Raw genomic sequence first — 27,063 nt, forward strand, 5'->3', positions numbered from 1 at the left:
TTAATTATCTTTCGGCTTAGAGGAAGAACCTTTCTCAGCCACATTCACTTGAACACTCTGCCGAAATAATCTTTCAGCTGCCTGAAGTTCTGTCAGCAGTTCCGCAAGACTATATTGCCTCTGTTTCATGTTGTAATTCAAGAGGAACTGCTCAAAACTCTTGGACAAGCTCATAAGGATAATGTCAATCTGGGTTTTCCCGTCAAGCTCAGCACCAAGGATCTCTATCTCATTCAAATGTGACATCATCTTGAGAACATGATCCCTTACAGGTGTCCCTTCAGCCATCTGAGTGTTCATTAAAGCCTTCATGGCTACTTGCCTAGCAGCCCTATTCTGATCTTCAAAAAGCTCCTTGGGATTAAAGAGCATATCTGAAGCAGTGACCATAGACTGATGTTGATGCTGCAAAACACCCGACTTTGCTGCTAGAATGTAACATCGCGACATCTCATCAGTCTTAATCCACCGCTTATAATACTCTCTCTCATCTTCAAGAGCATCAGCAGCAGGCTGATCAGGCTTGGGTTCATAAGTGCAAAACTTGTACTCCTCAGCAGTCAACAGAATGTCCAAATTACGTTTCCATTCAATATAGTTAGGTCCGGTAAGTTTGTTATCCTTAAGTATGGTGAAAAGTGGATTAAAGCCCATTTTATCTTGAGAATCATGCATGAAATATAAAACATCACATTACACATAAATAAGGGTGCATTAAAAATTAAGACTTATTGGTTCCTCTAACAATTATTACAATTAAATGCTAAACAACATAAGTTTCTGGTACGTCACGATATTTGACATGTATACCATCTAAATTTGTTTAAACGTTACTTCGGTCCTATTACTAAACAATAAGCCACGTTGGGGTGGTCTATATTATTTTTCATAGCTAAGTGTATATCATCATCAAATCTTAAATTATCCGAAATCTATGGAACTTGGTACGCCACGATGGGTGGCATTTTGAATAGAATACTTCAATTCAATATTCATCAATGGTTTGATTTCTAGGCAGTGGAGGAGTCACAACGGTCTCACTTAATACCCATAAGCCTTACAAATCGCCCCATATTAGAAATAAAGAAAATTCGTATTTATTCTTATTAATTTAAGAAGTCTGTTCTAGTAATATCCATAACATTCTAGACACCATAAATTACATGCCACGATGGGTGACGTATATATAATTTATATTCGTCTTTATGATAAATTACATACAAACAATGATGGAGACCATGGGATTTAATCTCATATTAATTCCCTCTCCCACTTAAAATTTACTTTGAGGATTTTAATCTAGATGCATCGCTCTATGTTATTTCTTCGAAGTCCACATGTATACTATCATGGTTATAGCGTAACACAAAGAACACATAACATAGCAACATACTATCATGATTAAAACATTAATAAAAACATTCATATGTCCATGTCATTCTACCATGCGAAGGGTTAGTATCACATGGCATACAACATAGACAAGAAACACATAATAACAATAATCAAGAAAAGGCAGAATTATGTAAATCATAATAAAAACACATCACTATTATGGCCCCGACAAAACAGCTTCGAATTCATCCTTCGAAAAATTCCGGAAATCTTCGACAGCCCGTTTGGAGGCCTAAACAGCGTCATAATGCCTTCAAAAAGTATCTCAACCGGATAAATCCGGGTTGGATCTTGTCCGTCTCGTTCTGCCGCCTCCGAAAATGTATTATTCACCCAAATCGGACATCGTATGCAAAAGTTACGGCCAAAACATTGAAGCACCCCAACAACTGATCGCAGCAACGGAAAACCTCCGTTTCTTGCAGCCCCGTTGATTAAACAATTACATACAAACTTGTACAGACGAACCAGCCTATTCTATTAAATCAGATCATAATCTAAAACAATTACAAATTCATTTACAAGATCAAAACTATCACGATCAACCCTCGTGATTTACAACAAAGTCACGATAAACCACGTGGAACCCAATCATAACAGAATAACCACGATTAAACCTCGTGGGATCCAAAACACATAATCAAAACATGGCCATAATAGTGGATAACAACATGCATCACAGAACCCCTATATACATGCATATATGATCATGACATGGACTACATATCATAAAACGCAGAACCGCAAACCTGGCTCTAATACCATTGTAGGAACAATCGGACCTTGACCCTGCATTTTATGATACTTATTAAAGAAGTTCGTACAGAATATTAACCTTAATCGCTACGGCACAAGCGATTCAAATCCACGTCTTCTACTGCATTCCCTGATTCTCCTTGGACGAAGTGTGGCCTTCGATCTACCAAGGTGCACCTCTCCTTAAAACTCTGAAATTCCAAAACCCTAGCTGGCTCCTTGAGAAAAACGGATTCAAACACAAGGATGTGAATTCGTTTTTTGTGTATCTCATAGCTTTAGGAGAACGAGAATATATATAGGCTACAGTAGGGATCATGGACCATTAGGTCAGGCCTTCCAATGACATTTCGGGCCAAGCTCAATGTCATTAAATATTAATTCAATCCACTAAAGAATTAATATTTGCACTACCTTTCCTAATTCCGTAAATTAATTATTTAATTAGGCTCCCATATTAATTGCTTATAAATTCCCCATGTTTAAGATATCGCATGCCCATTAATTAAATTAATTTCTAACAATTAATTTAATCAATATCTTTTATCCTTGATCATCCATCCACTCAACCTTATAATTATGCAGGAACAAATCTGCCTGCAGGACTAAAGCATAATTATCTTTATGAGCTTTCAAGAGGACATCATCACCCGAATATATTTTTCGGACATGGTTTCCTTTTATAGTTAATATCCAACTCTGTATATAATGTCATTATCCAATACATAAATTCGTAATTTAAAATAAATTATTTAACGTATGAATCAAGGCATGTACATTAGATACAAGTGTCAATCACTATATCCGGATTAAGAACCTAAGCAATAATAACATCATAGAATCTTAGTTCTTTATTGTCAGAAATAAAAGAAACAATTATTCTACTATTTTAATCCCGTTCAATATACACAAAGTATATAAGTATTATTCAATAGTCAAGATAAACTATTTCTAAATAATACTTCAGTCGTTCCAGTGGTTTGTCTAACACCACTTCGACTGTGAACCTTTATTATATTATTATATAAGGAATTTGACAATCTAACCTTCTGCTATCCCATCTGATACTAGATTGTCTACAATATATAATATACAGACAATGTGAAAACATGCATTCAAGATTCTCAAATAATTGTTATATACTTCAAACGAATATTTCAGTATAAACCCTAACGCTGGTGTACTTTCAAAGAATCTTAAAAATTTGCAAGAAACTTCTTCTTAGTAAATCAAAACAAACACAATTATCTTTGCATTCGGTAGGAGAAAATGAAGGCATTTTTAAAAAATAACATCTTGATCAAAAACTTATAGACGTAAGTTAACTGTCATTATCATTATTGATGAACTACCATACATATCTTTCAAGAGTGAGGATTTCATGATTTCATGCATACCACACAACCACTTTTTAAGATGCCATCTCTTATTATCGTTACACAAATTACTAACAAATCTTTTAGGATCAGAAGAAAAAATTGACTACATATATTAAGTTGTCAGTTCAAACCACCGACACTTTGACTTCAATATAGAAGATTAATTTTTATATACATCACGGCTCACTACATTGATCAAAATTGGAACTTGCGAACAAAAATAATGCAAAACTGTTTGCAATCACGGTTGATAATGCAAGTTAAAATTATACTGGTATTGAATTATTGAAAGGTAGATTGTTTTATGGGGGACTTTGTTTTTGAACCAAAGGTACATACACATGAGATGTATAGCACATATAATTAATTTGATTCCGGGGGGATGATTTTGAATCTAAGTCAAGTATCCCTTGCTCCTAGAACGCTCTAGAGAGGCACAAGGGGATTAAACTACAATGTATTGGCGTTAGGGATGAATCTCTGAATAACTTTTAAGGTATTTGGGTGTCATGGGCTTGTACTCATACATTCATAAATACAAAGCTTGGACTAAGGGAATCTTGGAGTAAGGGGATCTTTGAAAAGTTGCCCTATGAACTAAGTAATCATGGTTAGATTAAAAGTCTATCAATAGCCAAGTAGTTTCATTTGAACCAAACAACACACAAACAAATTTGTGCACACTACAACACTTACATCCATTTAACAAGATAGAAAGAGAATTTTGGAAAACAAGAGCTTATGAGAATTGTAGTTTATTGTCATTGTAGCAAACCTTTGTGTTAAAATTTATAGCACCTTCGACACACGCACACGGTATATTCCTTGAACTTTTTGGACTTAGATTTCGAAGACGAACATTAAAATTAACATTTCATGAAAGAAATGTTGATTTGGTAGTGACATATTCAAACATCCCCCCCCCCCCTTATGGCACTTCGGGACTAACAGTGTGTATCAGAGCTTGCTGATCGACATGCTGATCAAGGATCAGTAAAATTAGATAATTTAGCTCTTCACACCCAATTAAAAACATGAAACAATGAACTCTAGAAACTTGGAATCAAAGTTCCTTCTTTTAAATGCGATGACTATAATAATTGGAAGGCTTAATGACCTTTTAACCCCTAAAGTTTGGGGGTATGTACCAATCAGCCGTCAACGTTTTAACTTTGCCGATTCAACCCTCCAACTATTCATTATATACCGAGTAATCATCCTGGGATAAAATGATAAAATTTTATCACTTTAAATTAGATAAATGTTTATCACTTTAAATTAGATAAATGTTTTATAAATGATGATTGTACAGCATGTTTTACTGAAATACATTATTTATCAAATTAAATTGTTAAGGAATTGGAATGTTTTCGGAAAGTAGATCAGATTCGTGGCCAGACCAAATTCATGGTCATGTTAGGCCAATGTGTGCCTGTTGGTCCTCGAATGTATTGCAGAAAGGGGGGGGGGAGGTTGAATGCAATACTGATAAATTTAAATCTTAATTCAACAACCAATTAAAGATTTAAGTATATCAGCAGAGTAAGATACAAACTAAGTTATGAACACTTGTAGTTTAACTTCACAAAAAAATGGTTTATTTATTTTGTTGTTTTGCTACAACCTCGAAAAATAATTCTCGAGCTTCAGTTAATTATCTCAAGGAATACACTTGTGTTTCACTCCTTTGATGTTCACTCTATTTGATATTCTCAGATTCACTCAATGACTGAAGTTAAGGTTCATATACTTTTATCAGAGTTTTACCCTTACTTGGCCATCACGGGTTCTGCAAATCTATAAAGTGGAATTTCGCTTTTGCAGCTACTTTACTGATTACAACCCATGCGACATTCCTAAAATGTTATTCAACAGTTGTTACATTGTATGAAAAGCAACCTAGGAACATACTATTTTGAGTATAACAGAAGTGAATGAATAGTGACTTGTCTTCTTTCCAAGTAGCTATCCACGACTTTGTGTATACTTGAGCTTCAAGCTGTAGGCTTGGTAGGTCTGCTACAGAAAATCTTTTCTGCAACATTCCTAAAGTTGAACATCTTTATCTGCCACGGGATTGACTTGATGTGGAATCAAATCTAATCCAAGATCTCCGATGACAGTGACATAGGGACACCAGAATTTGTTGTCAAACAATGATTGGGATGACAGTGGCATCTTGAGTACGCTTTAGGTAGGAACGCCAGTGTTCAGCTGTCATGCGAGCGGAAACTTGCTGTCTGCGGAGCTTCAGCCAATGTTGTTGTCAAATACAAACTTGCTGTCATGACCTTGCAACTGTCTGCCTTGTGTAGCACTGCTGTCAACCATCTTGACACTAGCAGTCTTTTATTCTTGCTGTCATTTATCTTCGCGTCTCGGGGCATGAAAAATGTGGATTGAACTTCTTCCAAGTGTACAAATATTACAATTGACAGTAATAAAAAGATACTACAAAGATATACTCTGGTTGTGACAATATGTTCTACTTAGATAAATCTAAGTACATGAAAATGTTAAGTTGACTGCTGTCTATCACCCATAAATCCTAACAGTGCCTTGGATCTAGTGTGAGAGCATGATGCATGTCTTTCTCGGGGTCAGTGTGTGATTGATCAGCAGCCTAACCTTTGTTTTAAAATAAATTTTGATTATCCAATTTCAATATTGTTTAAAAACTTGATCACCCTTATTCATTTCAATTGATAACTGTTTAGTTCATTTTATTGTTTATATTACTTGCTGATCTAGTTAGCTCACTCTTGCGAATCTTTATATTCTTTTCTAGTTGAGAAAAAAGTTGTTGGTACCGAGGACCCTCAATCCAGTAACCGGGCAAGGTTTCCAGGTTAAGTTATGGAGCATTCTGCTGGAGATGTTTTGTAATAGTTAGTTGTTGACAGATGTTGTTGTTGGTTTTTGAGATGTAAGTTTGTATAACGATAGTTGAAACTGTTGGGATTAGTACATTGTAATTAAGATATGAATAATGACTTGTTTTATACTTTAAATTGTTTTGATCTGTATTTGTTAGTGTCATTTCGTACTATGTTATAAATAAGTTTGTGTTGTGTCGTGACCCTCAAATCTATGACCCGGATTTGGTGGGCGTCACAATCAGCGAAGATTCTGGTTCAGTATTTCTAATCGATTTATATTCTTACTCGGATTGTTTGATTTCTTTCCAATCTGAGAAATTTTGATTCGGTATCATAAAGGTGCAGTTGTTCATGAGAAAAGAGTGGAAAATTATGTATGGGGAGAAATGAGTTTTCTTGTATTCGAGGAAAGATTGTTATAAACTGGTCAACACGAATGATTTGCATTTGTGGTGGATAAGAGAAATAATTATTGTCTTTATTACGGGACAACTTTAAGGTTTGAAAATGATAATCTTTATGCTAGCAAAAGAGTGGAGTGTGTGTGGCGTCAGTCGACGGTCGTGATTTGACTGCGAGTGTGACACATGATGGTGTCTGCTAAATGGCGATGATTGAGCCATTTGATAGGAACAATGGGATGGAGACCGGTAAAAGTTATTCATTCTTTCTTGAAATCTATATGCATGTGTTTATTTGCAGCTCTTCATTTGAATCTGCTTAATTGTTATATATCTGTTTAAATTTATGATGTTGTACTTTCAACTATTTTCAATCATGATAAGTAGACTTGCTGAACATTCAATTACTCATATGTGCAATTATTTGTTTCCTAAAATATGTCACGGATACTAAGGACAATCCAGAAGCGCACAACATCAAGCGTAAGGGCAAGGCAAGGAATGTAGTCGTATTAAGATGAAGGGCGCGATGGATAGTTCCCGTGGCGAGGGTGTTTGTGTTTATCTTCGTTATTTGTACTTTTGAACTTATTATTGTAATATATTATGAATTAGTAGTAGGTGGACATTCGACCCTGTGTGGGGCGAGTTATGTAATGTAAAACAGGCATGCGAAAATAGTGTGACAGTTTGGATCCGAAAAATATAAATCTTGGGGTGTTACATTTTCATGTAATTAGTCCAAATTTTAGATATTACGTACACACATTTATAATTGGATACCCATTATTCATTATTTTTATATTATATATAGTCTTTTTATACATTGACTAATATTCTCATTATTTCGTTTGTTATTGTTTTTAGACGGAGATTTTAGGGGTTTGCTTAGGGCTGTTAATCGATAAGGACTATCCTGTGTCTCGACTTATATTCGGCTCGAAAGTATGATGCATGTCTCATATCCGTTTTTGAAAACAATCCAAATTTGACGGAAAAATTAAACCTGGATAATATATAATCCCGTATATGAACACTATACCCGCTCAGATTAAGTCTCATATTTTTTTATAATATGATCCTATCTATGATATTGTTCATATTCGATTCGAACTTATATACAGATTATATTTTCCACCCATAACATTTGTACGTAAATGCATAAGACCAAGATAGATCGGTGGTGGGAGAAAATGAGATAATCATTATTATATAAATTTTTTATAACTTATTTAAGTTTAAATCTTCATAAAATATGATTTATTCACCTTGATAATTCATATTATTTTAAAATATATTTGATAATTTATATATACATACATATAATTATAAATTTAATTTATAATTATTATATTTTTATAGTACTATGTTTATTTAGGCTAAATGACAATTATTTATTCTTTAGATCATAAACTACCCGTTAAAAAATTGAAAATACGATACCTGCTCATATTTTGAAACCCAAACATCTGAGATCGTAGGATTGTAAAGTTCGATTATTGAATGTTTTTGTTTTAAAAATAAACTTTTTTAATAAACTTTTTTATTATCTATTATTATATTTTTCTTGTACTCCCTCTGTCCCTCTCATTTCTTTACAGTTACTATTTTGGGATGTCCCTCTCATTTCTTTACGTTACTATAAATAGTAAGTTTTTCACATCATTACACCCACTATCTTCCTCTACTATATCATATTTAACAATAAAAACTACTATTACACCCACCACTTTCCTCCACTATTTCAAATCTACTATTAAATAATTGGTAGGTCCCACCACTTTACCCACTTTTCATCTAACTTTACTCATTTTTCACACATTGTCTTGGTCTCCGTGTCGCCCTCCAATGTAAACAATTGAGGGGGACGGAGGGAGTAGAAAAATAGACCACTACACATACCTCCATAACTCCATTATTAGTTAAGTAGGCAGTAGACTGGTAGTTGGCATTTGATGCTCAATTGCTTCTGAAAGCGAGATGGATTCGACAAGTAGAATCGTAACAAATTAGTAACCGTCCAGAATTCATGCAATAAAAACGAGCAGAATTTAGGATGGAAACGTAATGAAGATATTTTAAAGGTTGACAAGGCTGCTCTCACCGCTGCCGCCATGGACTCGCCGCTACTACCAGTCCCCGACGATATCGTGGATGGCGTCGTTGACTACAGGAACCGTCCAGCTCTCCGATCTAAATCCGGCCGATGGAAATCAGCTTCCTTCATCATAGGTACCTCCTAAAATCCTACAATTTTCACTATTTATGAACATAAACATATAGTATTATTCTTCAATCGAACCAGATATATCTTGCAAATCGAAAGTTAAAAATGTGTGTGCGAGATATATATATGTATGAATGAATTTGATGTGCAGGAGTTGAAGTTGCGGAGAGATTCGCATATTACGGAATCAGCACAAATTTAATTACATTTCTTACTGGTCCATTGGCTCAATCCACGGCCACTGCCGCAGCTAATGTTAACGCTTGGTATGGAACAGCCTCGCTTTTGCCTCTGTTAGGTGCTTTTATTGCTGATTCTTTCTTGGGACGCTACCGCACTATTATCATTTCTTCCCTTATTTACATTCTGGTACGTGCTTCACTCCAATCCGCCACTCATTTAGGTTGCTGCGTTTACTTGGATGGAATAGAATGGAATGAAAAATCATAAATAAGTTTCATGGATAAATAAGAAACTATGAGATAATAGTGACTATATATGAGTTGGTCTAAATTTTTATGATGAAAATTGTAGAAAACATGATGAAGTTGAATGAGCGAGATTTCTAGTTCAAATGATTTGGAATGAAAATTTTAGAAATTTTATCTAATCAGCCCAAATTTATAGTACTAATTTCATTACATTCTCCACTCATTCCATTCCATCCTCCTGACTTGCATCAGGAGGAGTCTAACTCAAGATCTTGTGTAAATTATGCATACTGCCATTGTTTTGTACATTGACTGATAACAAAGTAGTGAAACTGTGTTTACCTTAAATTTGATTGCTCTGTAGGGGCTTGGACTGCTGACACTTTCGGCTGTTTTTACTTCTTCCACTTCTGCGGTCTCTCCTCCACCGCTCGAAATTATATTCTTCTTTTTCTCCTTATATCTGGTAGCAGTAGCACAAGGAGGACACAAACCTTGTGTTCAGGCTTTTGGTGCCGACCAGTTTGACGTTGATCATCCGGAGGAGTGCAAAGCTAAAAGCTCCTTCTTTAATTGGTGGTACTGCTGCATATGTGCTGGTAGTGTGGTGACTCTCGCAATCTTAGCGTATATACAGGACAATCTTGGTTGGGTACTCGGATTTGGGATTCCTTGTATTGCCATGGGAATCGCTCTTGTCCTCTACTTGCTTGGGACAGTGACCTATCGATATACTGTCAGTGACAATGAGAAAAGCCCTTTCGTTAGAATTGGTCAAGTGTTTGTCAAGGCAACTAGGAATTGGCGAATTTCCCCTTCAGAATTGTCCATCGATGAGGAAGCCCGGGGAACTTTACCTCATCAGAGTTTTCAACAATTCAAGTAAGAGAAAAACATATCTCCTGTTCCCTGACTAAAGATCAAATTGATATTTTTAACTAAATATCTATTTTCTTCAGTTTTCTCAACAAAGCGTTGCTGTCACCCGATGGTGTAAAGGACGAAGCGCACATATGCAGCATGACTGAAGTTGAAGAAGCAAAATCAGTTCTCAGGCTGGTTCCTATATGGGCATCGTGTTTGGTATATGCCATTGTGTTTGCACAATCACCTACTTTCTTCACCAAGCAGGGAGTGACCTTAAACAGGTCTGTCGGGTCAAGCTTTGAGATTCCACCCGCTGCTTTGCAATCTTTTATCACCCTTTCTATTGTGATCATTATTCCCATCTATGACCGTGTTCTTGTTCCTTGTGCACGAGCTGTAACCGGGAAACCCTCTGGCATAACAATGCTTCAAAGAATTGGGGTTGGTATAGCCTTCTCCATCATTTCTATGGTAATTGCAGCTCTGGTAGAGATGAAAAGACTCCAAACTGCTCGTGACTACGGGCTGGTTGATAAACCCGATGTTACCATTCCAATGTCCATCTATTGGCTGGTTCCACAGTACGTGCTATTTGGAATTGCTGATGTATTCACTATGGTTGGTCTGCAAGAATTCTTTTATGATCAAGTTCCAAATGAACTAAAAAGTATTGGTCTTTCTCTGTACCTCAGCATCTTTGGTGTTGGGAGCTTCCTTAGCAGCTTTCTTATTTCCATTATCGAGAAAACAACTGGTTCTGATGGTCAGGACAGTTGGTTCTCAGACAACTTAAATCGAGGACATCTGGATTACTTTTATTGGTTACTCGGGGGCCTTAGTACAATCTCAGCTGTATTGTACTTATACTCTGCAAGAACATATGTTTACAAACAGAGGCATACTTTCTGAGTCTACGGAGATGACTGTTGTTGTTAGCATAATACAACTATATAAGCTAGTACCATAGCAATGAAAGTTTCTTTGTAAACGACTGCATTTGTATACACGAGCTTTCGTTAAACGGCTTGTAATGCTCCAGTTGGTTAAGTATCATCTGAAATACTACAGTTCAGTTATCGGAACAGAGAGCAGGCTTCCCCTCCAGCAGGAACAGGAAACGTAACACAGGGTTTAAGAAATTTTATGGTGTTTCAGAATAGAGCCAACAACAAGATTGAATAGCACTATAGGCTATAGCTGGTATGAATCTGAGGATTGTAAATTTGTAACGCAGCACAAGTTGAAGGAAAGAGATGTCATGTTTTAACTTGATCGCTCAACTCATTTTCGAGTAGAGATAAACTCATATCACCTACCCAATTTATAAATCACTGGGGTTTAAAAATATTACGGTACAAACTACTAAATACAAATATAAATTCGAATCAATGCTTTTAAAAATATGGAAAGCTTCGTGGGTCTTGAGAATGGACTCCGAGGAAGGTGTGTGATAAAGTATTGGGGCCTAGTGGACGGGGATGAGCTCTAGTCGGGGATGAGCTCTAGTCGGAAAGGAGTACGGTAAAGTATTGGCTTTTGAGTTTAGAGCAGATTAGAATGGATGAGTGTGGATGAGTGACATCTGGAGATGGTTAAAAGGAGTACGGTAAAGTATTGGTTTTTGAGTTTGGAGTGGATCAGAATGGATGGGTGACATCTGGAGACGGTTAATGTCACATGTCTAGCTTCTCATTCAATTTTCGTATAATTGAACCTCGTGTTGAATTTAATACTACTACACTTGCTAGCGTGGGCAATATTATACCAAACGTATAATATCAAGAAGATGACAATGACAACATAAAAAGACACCACCTCGCGTTGAACATAATTTGAGTTTGACATGGCTACTATCACCGGAATCACTGCTGCTGCCATGGACACTCCGCTTCTGCTAAGCAACGACGACGTTGTCAGCAGCGTCGTTGACTTCAAAAACCGTCCTGCTCACCGATCCAAAACTGGTGGATGGAGATCAGCTTCATTCATAATAGGTATCAAACAAATTAAACTTCACAAATCCTGAAACAAGTGCAATTTGTAATTATATAGTATCATGTAGAAAATTATGAATCTGATATGCAGGAGTGGAAGTTGCTGAGAGATTTGCGTATTATGGAATAAGTACGAATCTAATAACATTTCTTACTGGTCCATTGGGTCAATCCACTGCCAGTGCCGCAGCTAATGTCAATGCTTGGAATGGAACCGCATCTCTTTTGCCGCTGTTAGGTGCTTTTGTGGCTGATTCCTTTTTAGGACGATACCGTACTATTACCATTTCTTCTTGCATTTACATTCTGGTACGTGCTTCACTTCTTATGTGCATTTTATTATGCAATCCCGCTCAAGTTAAACTGATAATTTTGTGATTTATATGCAAATTATTCATTAGTAATTTATGTAACTGTTGTGAGTGGCGGTTTTGAACTCAAATTGTGATTACTGTTTTGAATCCAAATCACCAGTTTCAACCACAGAAATCATCAGTGTCACAGATCTTGTTTTATCTGGTTCCTTGTTGCATAAAGTTTGAGAATGGAATAAGAGTATCAGAGACACCTCAATGGTCATTAATGTTGATTACCATCATGTACCTAAGGAGGCCGTAAGAATTGAATTGTCAAATTTTGAACATGCCTGTCATTGTTTCTAAAAATTTCAAGAGTTATTATACTGAGGCCAAATATGATATTATGCAGACAGCTCAATAATAAGCATTGAATTGTCAAACGTCGAACAGGCCTGTCATTGTTCCTGAAAATTTCAAGAGCTATTATACAGCGGGCATAAATGAAAGTATTCAGATGATGTAGTGTATGTGGATTGGTGGGACGTACGTTTAGGATCATACAAATTTTGATAACTAGATGTATGTTTAATAAGCTCCCATTAACTCATGCTCTGCTATTAATCCCCAACCTCGAGCAAATATCTTTTCTAAGACCTAATAAAGAGACAAAAGGAACCGTGCAAGGCCACTTCTGATCAATCAAAAGCTTTTACTTATATTTTGCATCATGCTGTTTATTTGATACAATTTATTCTATTTAAAAATTGCTAACTGCATTTCTCATAAAGTTGGATTGAACTGCAGGGCCTTGGATTGTTAACACTTTCAGCCAGTTTTACTTCTTCAACTTCTACAGGCTGTATCACTGTCGCTGATACTGGGACATGTTCTCCTCCACAAATCCAGATTATATTCTTCTTTTTCTCTTTATATTTAGTAGCAGTTGCACAAGGAGGGCATAAACCTTGCGTTCAGGCTTTTGGTGCTGACCAGTTTGATGTTAATGATCCAGAGGAGTGCAAAGCTAAAAGTTCCTTCTTCAATTGGTGGTACTTTGGATTATGTTCTGGTACTATGGTGACTATTATAGTCTTATCGTATGTACAGGATAACTTTAGCTGGGTACTTGGGTTTGGAATTCCTTGTATCGCCATGGGAGTTGCTCTAGTCCTGTACTTGCTTGGGACAGTGACATACCGGTATAGTAGTAATGATGATGAGAAAGGCCCTTTCACTAGAACCAGTCAAGTATTTGTCAAAGCAATTAAGAATTGGAAAATTGATCCCTCTGAATTATCCATTTTTGAGGAAGCTCGTGGAACTTTACCACATCAGAATTTTCTACAATTCAAGTAAGTAAACATATTTCTTGTTCCATGAGTTGGAAAATTAAATGACGTTTCTAATCAGCTATTTCATTTTATTCAGTTTTCTTAACAAAGCTTTGATCTTGCCTAATGGTTCAAAGGAAGAAGCAAACATCTGTAGCATGAATGACGTTGAAGAGGCAAAAGCCGTTTTGAGGCTAGTTCCTATATGGGGTTCTTGTTTAGCATTTGCCATCGTCTTTGCACAGTCACCCACTTTCTTCACCAAGCAGGGAGTTACCCTAAACAGGTCTGTCGGGTCAAGCTTTGAGATTCCACCCGCTGCTTTGCAATCTTTTATCACCCTTACTATTGTAGTCATTATTCCCATCTATGACCGTGTTCTTGTTCCTTGTGCTCGAGCTGTAACCGGGAAACCCTCTGGCATAACAATGCTTCAAAGAATTGGGGTTGGTATAGCCTTCTCCATCATTTCTATGGTAATTGCAGCTCTGGTAGAGATGAAAAGACTCCAAACTGCTCGTGACTACGGGCTGGTTGATAAACCCGATGTTACCATTCCAATGTCCATCTATTGGCTGGTTCCACAGTATGTGGTATTTGGAATTGCTGATGTATTTACCATGGTTGGTCTGCAAGAATTTTTCTATGATCAAGTTCCTGGTGAACTTAAAAGTATAGGTCTTGCTCTCTACCTCAGTATCTTTGGTGTGGGGAGCTTTCTCAGTAGCTTTCTCATTTCTGTGATCGAGAGAGCAACTTCTTCTAATGGCGGAGGGAGTTGGTTCTCAGACAACTTGAATCGAGGACATCTGGATTACTTCTATTGGATACTAGGCGGCCTGAGTACAGTGTCAGCTGTATTTTATTTGTATTTTGCAACAACATATGTTTATAACCGCAAATATACTCTCTAAGGTTGAGCATTCTATATTTGAATGGTAAGCCTGATCATAAATGTTAAGTATCCGAATTAATCGTCCTGACGGGGTCTAAAAATGTCCGACAATTCTTAGGAAACTGAATCAAAATCTGGAATATCTTGGCGAAGAAAGGTCTGAGAAATAGAACCAAGCTGGAGAACAATAGCTTGAAACAAGAAACAGGATGCTAGTTTTATTGTATGCAGCTTCTTCTTGTCCCTGGAACAAAAGATAAAACTTAGAGGGTTACTGCTGTTTCAGTATTATATGGACTAAAAGATTTGCATTATATATTTTAGTTAGGTTAAACGTCAAATTTTCACCTTCCACATGTTTATGTCTATAATATAAAGTTAATGCAATTGTTTTTTTTTAATTCTTCAGTATCTTCACAGGTCCTAGATTCTTGCTCCTAGCTTTGCTGAAACCAACCTGCTAAAAATTTCACCTACCAGTCACATGGGAGAAGTATATTGTATATATAATCTACGACGTATATGAGTTCATTATTATAATCATCACTCTTCGCTATTCTAAAAAGTCATTTTTATATAAATTCTACATCAGACACATAATTGCAATTTTTTCAATAACAAAATTTTTATAAAAAAATTGAATTGGTAACTAAGATTTCTTAATAATTCAACATATAGTACTTTTTAAACGAATTACTAATACAGAAGAAAATTTTTTTCTAGTCTTTTGTTGGGAAAGCTCAGTTCAAGTAAATTGAATTATGGAATAAATAACGTGCGAATGCACAGTTTTGTCCTATACAAAACCTGCACACTTTTGTAATGTTTCTGGGTACTGGAAAGCATATATATATATATAGAGGTCTTATTTCCACATGAATATCAACATACAATTGTTCGAAAATGTGGAGGCTAAAGATAGCAGAGGGAGTTTCAAATGATGATCCTTATTTGTTCAGTAGAAACAACTTTGTGGGGAGGCAGACATGGTGTTTTGATCCTGATTATGGAACCCCTGAAGAAAAAGCAGAGGTCGAAGAAGCTCGAAACCACTTCTGGAACAACCGCCATCAGGTTAAGCCCAGCGGTGATCACCTCTACCGAATGCAGGTTTATACTTTTGCCTTCCTGCCGCTTCTTCATCAAATGCATACTTATACTGTATACATGAATAAGCATTGTTAGATAATACAGCTCGGTATGATATGCTGCAACATACGTTGAAATAATGCATGCTCGGTTAGGAGGCAAGTTTGAGTCGGTCAAAAGACACGCGCGACTCCCAATTATTTTGATTAGAATATATGTCCCTTGCACTTAATTCCAAATGAACTTACGAGTTTTTGCTTTGAAAATTCAGGTTTACTTTTACTAGTGACTGACTTTTAGTTTTTAGTCTGCCTTTATACTACCAAACATCTTATTAGTGGAGTGTTTTCTGTGGTTTCTTTTGTTTATCGAGTACTTAGTTAACTCAGACGAATATACAAGAGCTTGTGCATTATGAAAACAACCATTTTACTATAAGTTAGCTACACAGTAAACAGATCCCCACCACCTACAAGTTGAGCTACTGGGATAGAAATACTGAAACATGCCCTTGAAACAAGCTGACAAATCCAATTATTTATCAAACGTTCCAAACCTAACCCCATAAGCAGCCCTCGCATAATGGAAAGATACACGTTAGTTTTTGGTTCATACAAAAAAGGGTTCCAGCCTGAGATAACATGACAATTCTATATTCAGAATGAGATTTCTCAGGTTCTTATTAAGTACTGATACATATGTATTTATCTATAACCGGCCCCCACTAGCTTTCACTAGGAGTCTCCATTTGGACATGAAAAACTACTGTATTACAGTAAAGGCATCTGGTTGAGCATCAAGCCATCAACCACCAACCACAGTGACTTGTAAATTTTTCTAAAAACATAATTAGCAAACAATATAAATGTTCAAAACATTTGACAAAATGATTACTTTGCCGTAAAAATAGGAATATATAGTTTCAAGTATTTTTAATTGAACTCGATCCTAGCTAATCTAGTGAAGATTGACAATGATCAAGCAGGTTTCAGATCATTCTCTCTCTGTTTTTTTTTATGCCATCTCTTATCTATATGGTGTGCGGACTAGTTTGTTATATACATATTTTTAGGGAGTGCTTATAGAAAACATGGGCATAGGTGGTCGGTTCATATTACAGAAGTGGCACTACATTGCATACAACTTGCTTATTAAACAACTGTTATAGTAGTATGTTTTAAGTTTCTACATATGTTTTATGAACCTAGTTCTTAAAGGAAAAGAATTTCAAACAAACAATACCACAAGTGAAGGTTGAGGATGGGGAAGAAATCAGCTATGAGACGGCCACAATCACATTGAAAAGAGCTGTCACCTTCTTTGCGGCCTTGCAGGCTGATGATGGTCATTGGCCTGCAGAAAATGCTGGCCCCCTATTTTTCCTTCCACCCCTGGTAACTAAATCTTCTCCTTTTTTTTCAAGTCCAGTTGTACTGCTTCTATCAAAATTTTATTCCCTGCTGAAAGAATAAAATAATTTTTCTGCTAACTTCTGCTTGTTACAAAAAATGCAGGTGATGTGTTTGTATATAACAGGGCATCTGAATACTGTATTCCCTTCTGAACATCGGAAAGAAATCTTGCGGTACATTTACTGTCACCAGGTATGAGTTTTTGCCATATACTTGATATTTATAATCATATGATTTCAATATGTCATTTTAGAGCTGATGTTTGGCTTATGTGTACCTCAATAACGATCATAATTCATATCATCTTAAGCAACCATTTTTATTTATTTAACAATATATATTTTGAAATTGTTCATGCTGCGTTTCAGAATGAAGATGGTGGATGGGGATTACATATTGAAGGCCACAGCACAATGTTCTGTACAGTTCTCAGCTACATCTGCATGCGTATTCTTGGAGAAGGACCAGGTGGTGGTAAAAATAATGCATGTGCAAGAGCACGAAAATGGATCCTTGATCATGGTAGTGCAACAGCAATACCCTCCTGGGGCAAGACATGGCTTTCGGTAAATCTAATAAGTGTACTTGCTGAGATTTAGACAACAAAATATATTTCACGAAGGATGAACTTTAAGTAAATGTTCTAAAATTCTACTAACTTAAATCATCATAAAACAAATCTAAATATGATTATCAAAATAATTTTGAGTCCCGAACATGTGTAACTCCTAGTAAACATAATTATATTAAGTCCTGAACATGTGTATCGTGTACCTCCTGGTGAACATAATTATCTCAAGTCCTGAACATGTATAACTGCTACTAAACTTTATTATCTTGTTCCAGATACTTGGTGTATTTGAATGGATAGGCACTAACCCAATGCCTCCCGAGTTTTGGATCCTTCCATCTTTTCTTCCGATGCATCCAGGTTGGTTTAGTTACAACCTTATACATACTGCCCACATAAAGTATAAAGTATACTTCCTGCCTTTGCAAAATATATAGCACAGACCCTTATTATGCATAAACACGGTCATTTAGTTTGTGAAGGAAGGAGTACTCCCAATAAACCAATTTATTGTCCATAGAACCCTGTTGGCCTTCCTTGAATTTCACAGTTCCCATGTGGAATGTTCATAAATTTGATTCTTTCTCTCTATGAATGCAGCAAAAATGTGGTGCTATTGTCGGATGGTTTACATGCCTATGTCATATCTCTACGGAAAGAGGTTTGTTGGTCCAATTACTCCTCTCATTTTACAACTAAGAGAGGAACTTTATGCAGAATCATATGACAATATAAACTGGAAAAAAGAGCGGCATAATTGTGCAAAGGTACTATCACGTTGCCCTCTTTTCTGATAAAATATTAATTTGATAGACTAAATAAAGATTGAAGGTGGTTTGTTACCGTGGTTATGCACAAATTTTAACCCTACAACACATGTGTATGTCATGCTATACTATAATAGTTTGAATTAAACAAGCTCATACAATTAGGCATTAATTCTCATCTACAAATTAGTAGCTATCTGCTTATTCACGTAATAATAACACATGAAACTACAACTTGTGATTTCAGGAAGACCTCTACTATCCTCATCCATTGATACAAGATCTCATGTGGGATAGTCTTTACATATTTACAGAGCCTTTCTTGACTCGTTGGCCATTTAATAAGTTAAGAGAAAAAGCTCTTCAAACAACTATGAGACATATCCATTATGAAGATGAGAACAGTAGATATATTACCATTGGATGTGTGGAAAAGGTACCCTCAATATGGTATACGGAGTAGAATGTTATAATAAGATATAGGTTTCGAGCCAATACATTTTCATTAACCATTGAGATCTTCTACTGTGAAAGTAATACTTTGCTTTCCACTTAACATGAACAGGTTTTGTGTATGCTTGCTTGTTGGGTTGAGGATCCAAATGGAGATTATTTTAAGAAACATCTTGCAAGAATCCCAGATTATATATGGGTTGCTGAAGATGGAATGAAGATGCAGGTTAGAATAAATTTGTTATAATCTAAAACTATCCGAAACACAGAGTTCAAGATCAAAAAGAAAATATATTATGTTATATGTTGGAGAAGCCTCCCAACTTTTATCGTATACTGTTATATTAAAATTTTAAACTATTACCTAAATAGATGTCATTTATAAAATAGTTTTTCTCCCATCTTTCTACATTTTATACTATATGCAAATTTGTACAGAATCTACTATATAGAAGTATTGACCTCATGAATAAAAGCAATTATACCCAGAACTAAGCATTATTTCTTGTTACTTGTTCCTTTAAAGTTGCTAATGTTTGCATATCGACATTCAAATGTAGAGTTTCGGCAGTCAGGAATGGGACACTGGTTTTGCCGTACAAGCTTTATTAGCAAGTGATCTTACTGAAGATATTCATTCGACTCTTATGAAGGGACATGATTTTATTAAGAAATCCCAGGTTTTAGACTAAACTTTCAGAAAACTCTTCATTTCTTCTAACAAGTTTGCCTCTCAGTCAAGATCGCTTAGCCTAAGAATATTACCATTTACCATTTCTATTTGAATGATCTTGCAGGTCACAGAGAATCCTTCTGGGGACTTTAAAAACATGCACCGCCATATCTCTAAAGGATCCTGGACCTTTTCAGATCAAGATCATGGCTGGCAAGTTTCAGATTGTACTGCTGAAGCATTAAAGGTATTTGAGTAATATTTATGATTTTTGACCATCTTTGAACTTAGCAAAGATGACAAAAGATTTTTATTAACATCCCTAATCTTTTGGTTCTTTAGTGTTGCCTACTTTTTTCAAGAATGCCTACACATATTGTTGGTAGTAAAATGGAAGATAGCCGATTGTTCGATGCTGTCAATGTACTGCTTTCTCTGCAGGTAACTATGAACCAGAACAATTCCTTGTGGCACATGTTATTATACATTGTTATTGTACAAGGAATAACTTTGATATTAGCATCGATACAAAATCGTTGCATCAAGTGAACTGCTATGCAGTATTATTGACTTGAGATGCTGAATTTTATTTATTTCATATGCAATTTTAGAGTAAAAATGGTGGTCTAGCTGCATGGGAGCCTGCAGGATCATCAGAATGGTTGGAGGTAACTCATTTACGATATGTCCTTGGGTTAATAATATTTTGTACACCCCCTGTTCCAGTATGGTCCAACTGTAGGTTTCCAAATACAATCAGAGAGGAAGAAATCTGAAAAACTAAGAATCTTAATTTGGAAAGTACCAATCGGAAAAATATTACAAATACAAAGAGGAAAACCCCAAATGCAGAAACTCAATTTGAAAAGGTTATATGTGTCATTGCCTTTAATGTGCATAATATAATCTGTTTCTTTAATTTGTTTACTTTTGCAGCTGCTCAATCCGACAGAATTCTTTGCAGACATTGTCATAGAACATGAGTAAGATTATCTGCATATATTTTTCTAACTGCCAATGACTTTGCTAGTACTCTTGTGAGCTCAAAGCTAATAAACCAGTTATTCAGGTATGTTGAATGCACTGCATCTGCAATTCAAGCAATGGTATTGTTTCTTAAATTATATCCTGGGCATAGGAAGAAAGAAATAGAAATCGCTATTTCAAATGCTGTTCGCTACCTGGAAGGCATACAAATGTCAGACGGTTCATGGTATGTCCTCCATAGTAATGTTTGAGTTAAAATGAAAATAAAAAATCCTCTAACATGAGAAATTATGCATGCAGGTATGGAAATTGGGGAGTGTGTTTTACATATGGCACTTGGTTTGCTATTGGTGGTTTAACTGCATCTGGAAAGACGTACGACAACTGTCAGAGCATTCGTAAAGGTGTTGATTTTCTTTTAAAGTCACAGCGCAGTGATGGTGGCTGGGGGGAAAGCTACCTTTCCTGCCCAACAAAGGTACTACTTGTAGATAAAACTCATACACAAAATTTCTTCAAAATTTAGGAAGTCAGGCGGTTTGATATTGTTATCTATCCTCTGCGCTTGGACAGCATCAGAAGCTCACTTCGCAAAATATTATAGGTCACTCCTAAACTTAACATAGCCCATATAATTTCCTGCAGAGATACATACCTTTAGAAGGAAGTCGTTCAAATTTGGTACACACTGCATGGGCAACCATGGGCCTGATTAACTCTGGCCAGGTATATAAGCTTGTGATAATTGTCTTTATCTAACATCATAATGTCAACTAGCTTCACTCCATTGATATGTTCTTTCTTAGAAATATTCTAATTCAAGCTATACTCTTCATAGGCGAAGAGAGATCCAACACCTCTTCATCGTGCAGCAAAATTGCTGATCAATTCTCAATTGCAGAGTGGTGATTTTCCACAACAGGTAAGATAGCTGTGCCAATAATTTGAGAAAGCAATTTGTACCAAATTAAAAAAAAAGAAAAAAAAAGATCCAAATTCTATTACATGAACCAATTGTCCATATCAAAGATGCAGGCTAATACTCTTTCATCATTAAAATAAATTTGTTCCGCTGATCTCTAACGAGTCCAATCCGACTGCACAATGACAGGAGATCACTGGAGTGTTCATGAAAAACTGCATGCTGCACTATGCAGCCTACAGAAATATCTACCCTCTGTGGGCTATAGCAGAATACCGTAAGAACGTGCAATTACCATCCACAAGTGTGGAAGTGCTTGCATGATGCCTCAGAAATGGATTCTAAATCGATACCTACATCGTACATAAAGGATCCTAAAGAAATGGGAATGCTTGTTTCTCAGATCATTTGGAGTCGATGTCACTGCAAATAAGTTCTGTTCTCACCAGCCTGCATAGTACATGTATATATTACTTCATGTTTAGCCTTCTTCCCGTGGCATGTATCAATAAAGGTCGTTTGTATGAAAATGTGATTAGTATTGAAGAAATAACAAAGAGTTTACTACCTCAAATCCTCAACCACATGAAAAATGGCACCAGATCTCACAATATGGAGAAGTAATGCCCAGAATAACAGATTTGAGAGAAATGATCTCAAATACCATTATTAATGCCAGGTAATCTAGCGTTTTCAAATTGAGAAGAAAACACTGGATCGTGTAAAAGAAAACGCTAGATCGTATAGCGTTCTGTTGTTTTAACCCCAACAAAACGCTACATGATGTCTGTTTTTTTTAACCCTAACATAATGTTACATAAACTAGCGCTTTTAACCCTAACACAACACTACATAAACTAGCGTTATCTAGGCGATGCAGCGTTTTGTATGAATATACAAAATTTACACGATAAAGCGTTAATAAATGATATTTAAGGTTCTTTTTTCGGATCGTGATATTCAGGGTATTAATAATGGATATAGTCCTAACGGGACCAACACCTCAATACATTTATCCAAATTCTAGATAAACACATAGTAAGATGTAATTTAACTCTCATTAAAAAATTTACAAGAATCTTGTTGTATTAAATTAAGATTTTAAATTCTCTTATTAAATTTGATAATATTTCAAGATTTTAAATTATTCTTGAAAATTCGATGATATCGAACTTATATTATTAGAATCTATTAAAATCTGTTGGTATTCAATCGGGATTTTAAATTTTGCTTAAATATATAATGATGTCCAATTGAGATTATTTAAAATTCATTAAAAATGATGGTTTCAAATACTCGTGATTTTTTTTGTACTATATAAAATAATGGATTTATGAAATTGTTCGATATATTTTATTATTTTTAAATACTATCATTAGAGCATCTCCAACGGGGTTGGCTATAATCGTTGGCTAAATGGGATCTGTAAGACATTATGTAAAATAGACATTTTATTTCAATGGTATTGGCTATACCAGTTGTCTATAATTTAAAAATAGTATGTTATTAATAGTTTAGATTGTTAAAATAGAATATATCAGTTCAATATGGTAATAAATGATGTGCAATCTTCCTACAGATTTCTTACAGACCTGTAAACGTTCGACAAATTTAGTCATCCATAGGACGTTGGTTAGAGTTGCGTTTTTCGAGCTGTTGGCTAAATTTTTTTATTTTTAGTATGCCAACTCATTTTTTAGCTAAGGGTTTTCGATGATTGAAGAAGCTTTAACCGATGAGATTTTGAACTATTATGTTTAAATGCGGAGGGAGTGCATTATTAATAATTGATAGCCAATTAATTAATAATTCCCATAGCTCAGTGGTAAAGAGCTTATCCTCTGTCGTCCCAGGTCCTGGGTTCGACCCTGGCTCACCCCGAGAGTTTCGTAGAACAGATACTCATTTCTAAGGCTATAAGCCATATTTGTCAAAAAAAAAAATTAATAATTCCCATGATTAAGTGATTAATAATGTACAGTGATTACGTGGTTCTAGAGTGGGAAGAGGCGGTAGAAATTATAAATGGGAAAGCGAGGGAAGATTGATTGGGATGATTGGAACATCTTCAATTCTTCATTGCGTTGATTAGGATAGTGCTTAGCAGGAGAGAAGAGATGGGGGTCCACCAACACAAGTAGTGGCGAGGAGCTGGCAAACAGACTGTGTCACACGAACCCCCCTCTCTTAAGCCCAACCAACTTTGTTCTCATCTATAATATATATCCCCATACTTGATTTCCTCCTACTCATTCTCTACTCTGCACATACACTCACACATACTTCTCCCCTCTATATGGCTGAAGAGACTGTCAAGACCGAAGCATCTGAGGTTCTGGTGGCTGTCAGTGATGTTCCCCAGGCTGAGGAACTCACTGCACCACCCGCTTCTGTCGAGGAAACCAAGAATATCGTTGAGTCAGCTTCCTTTGAAGAAGAGACCAACGTGGCCCATGAGCTTCCTGATCCCCAGAAGGTTGCTCTAGATGAACTCAAGCAGCTTGTCAAGGAAGCTCTTGAGAAACATCAGTTCACTACTCCCGAGGCCCCGGTTTCTGAACCGGAGCCGGAGGAGGTGGTTCAGTGTGAACCGGAAGCTGCGGTTGTGGACAAGGCGGAGACTGTTCATGAGGACGGTGTTAAGACAGTGGAAGCGATTGAGGAAACGGTTGTGGTGGCTCCGGAGGAGCCTGTTGTGGAGGCTCCTCCGTGTGAGCCGGCGGTGGCGGGGCCAGAGGAAGTTTCCCTGTGGGGAATTCCTCTCTTAGCTGACGAGCGCAGCGATGTGATTCTGTTGAAGTTCTTGAGGGCCAGGGATTTTAAGGTAAAGGAGGCGTTTGCGATGTTGAAGAGCGTGGTGGCATGGCGAAAGGCGTTTGGAATTGAGGAATTGCTCCACCAGGATTTGGGAAGTGAGTTGGAGAAAGTTGCGTTTATGCACGGTGTTGATAAGGAAGGTCATCCGGTTTGTTATAATGTGTTTGGGGAGTTTTCGAATAAGGAATTGTATCAGAACACGTTTGCTGACGATGAGAAGCGGACTAAGTTTCTGCGATGGAGAATTCAGTTCCTGGAGAAGAGTATTAGGAGGCTTGATTTTAGTCCTGATGGGATTTCTACAATTGTTCAGGTCAATGATCTTAAGAATTCACCGGGCTTTTTCGCGAAAGAGCTTCGACAGGCAACTAATCAGGCTCTCCAATTGCTTCAGGACAATTATCCCGAGTTTGTAGCCAAACAGGTACTCAATTGTTAATTCAAATCACTTCCAACTGTTGTAATTCAAATTCTGATATTGTTTATGTTGTTGTTGCTCTGTGCTGTTTAAATTTCTTGTATCTGAGTTTATAATTCTTTTCATAATGTGAAGATTTATCAGGAAAGATCTGTTGGAACAAGTATTTGATTTTAGATTTTTAGGTGATTCTTGTTGTTAAATCTTATATAAAAGCCCGTGTCAAATTTCTGTAATAAGATGCTATATATGGACTCTGGATACACTTCTTTTCTTTTCTGATGTTTTGATTGTTTGTCCATGTGTTATGCTTGGATCTATAATTTGAATTGAATTTTGTGATGCAAAAGGTGGTCGTCAATGTTCCTTGGTGGTATCTCGCGTTCTACAGGATGATCAGTCCTTTCTTTACGCAAAGAACCAAGAGTAAGCTTGTATTTGTTGGACCTTCCAAGTCTACTGAAACTCTTTTCAAGTAAGTCATTGAGTTTTTTGCTTGTTCTGTTCATATATGTTGCTTTTGCATATTGAATCCTTTTATAAATTGTCTAGTTTGCTAATGCGCGGACTAATTTTACAATCAGATACATATCACCCGAGCAACTGCCAGTTCAGTTTGGTGGACTTGGTCGGGAAGGTGAACAAGAATTTACCATTACTGAGGCTGCGACAGAGGAGATCATGAAGCCGACATGCAAGCATACAATTGAAATCCCAGTAACAGAGGTAAGGTTTTCTCTTTTTCTGATGATCCACAAGCCAGCGAAGGAACAGATATCCAAAATTTAGACAATTTTTTTTTGTTAACTTCAAATTAATTTACATGAATTTGTAGACATGTGTTTCAATTTGGGAGGCTAAAGTTGTCGGATGGGATGTATCCTATGGTGCTGAATTTGTACCTGTTGAGGGATATACAATCATCATACAGAAGTCAAGAAAGATGGGATTGAGTGATGAACTGGTGATCTGCGGCAGCTACAAATCCAGCGAACCTGGTACACTGATCCTCACTTTCGATAATCAAACCACCAAGAAGAAGAAGCTCCTCTACAGGTCCAAGAACAAACCCGCTGAATGAGCTCTGCTTATACAACGAATGTTCATTGTTGGGATTCCAAATTGAGTCGCTAATTCTTACAACAATGAACATGAAAATCATAACCGGTCCTTTGTCAATTTTCGCCTCTGCAGTTTATATTTCTTGTTGATTTTTTCATTTGTTAATGAATTCTCTTCAATTTTGTTGTGGAAGGAGTTTGTTGTTTTGTTCTACTAAGTTTACACATGGAATGTGTATGTAAAGCTTACTAGTTGCCAGTCCTGTAATACACGTATGTTTTTATAAGTATTATGATGATCGCAGTTTATGGTACATATGGTTATGAAGTTTAAATATATCTCACTTATTTTGACTGATACATGATTCAAGAGTCTATTTTATGTAACTTTTTGCAAGAATTTTAAATATATAATTTGTTTTACTGTTTGAAATCAATAGAGAGTAAATTAAAAGTATACGAGTGTACCATAGAGAGTAAATTAAAAGTACGAGCGTACCATCGGTAGAAGTCAAAAATGCGATGATATCATTGAAAAACCCAATTCCACGAGGTATCATCAAGAATTTCCATATTGTTTTTTTACGATTTTATCGGGATAAAAGTTATTTGTGATTTGAACACTCATTTTTTGATTTTGATATTATGATTTTGATTTAAATACTCGTCTAAAATTTTGATATTTCGACCATCAAAAAGTGCAAATAATTAATTGCGAATCAGTCGTCATCTTCTCTGCCAAATAAACAAATAGAAGTTTGGATTGATAAATCTGTGAAGCACTCTTGTGAAAGAGAAAGTAGAGGAAAGCTGTGTCCTATTTTTGCTTTTAGGATTGCTATCCAAGGGTATCTTTTTGTGCATAGTTGTGCAGTATGATTCTTTCAAACTTTATATTTTTCTAAATTTTATAATAAGATTTTAAATTTGACATAGGTCTTGCTTTTGTGATCAATCATTCTATCCACCGCTTACAAGAATGATACATCAATGGGACTACCGTCTAGAATCTGATTACGATGGGATCGTCTGGCTGAGT

At 36.1% G+C, this 27,063-nt stretch overlaps 5 protein-coding genes across 5 annotated transcripts; 4 read left to right on the top strand and 1 right to left on the bottom strand.

The window, feature by feature from the left end:
* Positions 1-450, bottom strand: LOC135152779 (uncharacterized). Its single transcript, XM_064093876.1, has 2 exons — positions 271-450; positions 1-189 (listed from the first exon to the last, which is right to left on the bottom strand). The coding sequence occupies exons 1-2, from the start codon at positions 448-450 to the stop codon at positions 1-3; spliced, it is 369 nt and encodes a 122-aa protein (XP_063949946.1).
* Positions 451-8,663: 8,213 nt separating this feature from the next.
* LOC108223406 (protein NRT1/ PTR FAMILY 5.10) lies at positions 8,664-11,615 on the top strand. Its single transcript, XM_017397656.2, has 4 exons — positions 8,664-9,042; positions 9,189-9,406; positions 9,833-10,350; positions 10,428-11,615. Exons 1-4 carry the CDS (start codon positions 8,925-8,927, stop codon positions 11,242-11,244), a joined length of 1,671 nt encoding a protein of 556 aa, XP_017253145.1. The 5' UTR covers positions 8,664-8,924; the 3' UTR covers positions 11,245-11,615.
* Positions 11,616-12,040: 425 nt separating this feature from the next.
* Positions 12,041-14,939, top strand: LOC108223405 (protein NRT1/ PTR FAMILY 5.10). The gene is made up of 4 exons (XM_017397655.2): positions 12,041-12,329; positions 12,421-12,638; positions 13,433-13,980; positions 14,057-14,939. Exons 1-4 carry the CDS (start codon positions 12,179-12,181, stop codon positions 14,871-14,873), a joined length of 1,734 nt encoding a protein of 577 aa, XP_017253144.1. The 5' UTR covers positions 12,041-12,178; the 3' UTR covers positions 14,874-14,939.
* Positions 14,940-15,651: 712 nt separating this feature from the next.
* Positions 15,652-22,295, top strand: LOC108223283 (beta-amyrin synthase 2). Its single transcript, XM_017397452.2, has 18 exons — positions 15,652-15,964; positions 17,152-17,337; positions 17,458-17,547; positions 17,724-17,921; positions 18,202-18,286; positions 18,527-18,693; positions 18,941-19,129; positions 19,259-19,372; positions 19,707-19,826; positions 19,944-20,066; positions 20,162-20,260; positions 20,431-20,487; positions 20,756-20,802; positions 20,889-21,032; positions 21,107-21,284; positions 21,452-21,532; positions 21,645-21,728; positions 21,918-22,295. Exons 1-18 carry the CDS (start codon positions 15,758-15,760, stop codon positions 22,050-22,052), a joined length of 2,304 nt encoding a protein of 767 aa, XP_017252941.1. The 5' UTR covers positions 15,652-15,757; the 3' UTR covers positions 22,053-22,295.
* A 1,410-nt stretch (positions 22,296-23,705) lies between these two features.
* LOC108223284 (patellin-3) lies at positions 23,706-26,338 on the top strand. The gene is made up of 4 exons (XM_017397453.2): positions 23,706-24,969; positions 25,314-25,438; positions 25,548-25,689; positions 25,799-26,338. Exons 1-4 carry the CDS (start codon positions 24,025-24,027, stop codon positions 26,042-26,044), a joined length of 1,458 nt encoding a protein of 485 aa, XP_017252942.1. The 5' UTR covers positions 23,706-24,024; the 3' UTR covers positions 26,045-26,338.
* The last annotated feature ends 725 nt before the right edge of the window (positions 26,339-27,063 follow it).

The sequence above is a fragment of the Daucus carota genome, chromosome 5 (assembly GCF_001625215.2).
Source record: "Daucus carota subsp. sativus chromosome 5, DH1 v3.0, whole genome shotgun sequence".
Classification (NCBI taxonomy): Eukaryota; Viridiplantae; Streptophyta; class Magnoliopsida; order Apiales; family Apiaceae; genus Daucus; species Daucus carota.

What these genes read in the sequence shown, in the direction of transcription:
- LOC108223283 (XM_017397452.2), top strand. Translation starts at nt 15,758, where the DNA reads ATGTGGAGGCTAAAGATAGCAGAGGGAGTTTCAAATGATGATCCTTAT. An exon ending in GGTACATTTACTGTCACCAG is followed by an intron (nt 17,548 to 17,723) that starts GTATGAGTTTTT and finishes GCTGCGTTTCAG; the next exon opens with AATGAAGATGGTGGATGGGG. An exon ending in ATGTACTGCTTTCTCTGCAG is followed by an intron (nt 20,261 to 20,430) that starts GTAACTATGAAC and finishes ATGCAATTTTAG; the next exon opens with AGTAAAAATGGTGGTCTAGC.
- LOC108223406 (XM_017397656.2), top strand. Translation starts at nt 8,925, where the DNA reads ATGGACTCGCCGCTACTACCAGTCCCCGACGATATCGTGGATGGCGTC. An exon ending in ATCAGCTTCCTTCATCATAG is followed by an intron (nt 9,043 to 9,188) that starts GTACCTCCTAAA and finishes TTTGATGTGCAG; the next exon opens with GAGTTGAAGTTGCGGAGAGA. An exon ending in CTTCCCTTATTTACATTCTG is followed by an intron (nt 9,407 to 9,832) that starts GTACGTGCTTCA and finishes ATTGCTCTGTAG; the next exon opens with GGGCTTGGACTGCTGACACT.
- LOC108223405 (XM_017397655.2), top strand. Translation starts at nt 12,179, where the DNA reads ATGGCTACTATCACCGGAATCACTGCTGCTGCCATGGACACTCCGCTT. An exon ending in ATCAGCTTCATTCATAATAG is followed by an intron (nt 12,330 to 12,420) that starts GTATCAAACAAA and finishes TCTGATATGCAG; the next exon opens with GAGTGGAAGTTGCTGAGAGA. An exon ending in CAGAATTTTCTACAATTCAA is followed by an intron (nt 13,981 to 14,056) that starts GTAAGTAAACAT and finishes CATTTTATTCAG; the next exon opens with TTTTCTTAACAAAGCTTTGA.
- LOC135152779 (XM_064093876.1), bottom strand. Translation starts at nt 450, where the DNA reads ATGTCGCGATGTTACATTCTAGCAGCAAAGTCGGGTGTTTTGCAGCAT. An exon ending in AGATGGCTGAAGGGACACCT is followed by an intron (nt 190 to 270) that starts GTAAGGGATCAT and finishes GGGAAAACCCAG; the next exon opens with ATTGACATTATCCTTATGAG.
- LOC108223284 (XM_017397453.2), top strand. Translation starts at nt 24,025, where the DNA reads ATGGCTGAAGAGACTGTCAAGACCGAAGCATCTGAGGTTCTGGTGGCT. An exon ending in CCGAGTTTGTAGCCAAACAG is followed by an intron (nt 24,970 to 25,313) that starts GTACTCAATTGT and finishes GTGATGCAAAAG; the next exon opens with GTGGTCGTCAATGTTCCTTG. An exon ending in TCTACTGAAACTCTTTTCAA is followed by an intron (nt 25,439 to 25,547) that starts GTAAGTCATTGA and finishes TTTTACAATCAG; the next exon opens with ATACATATCACCCGAGCAAC.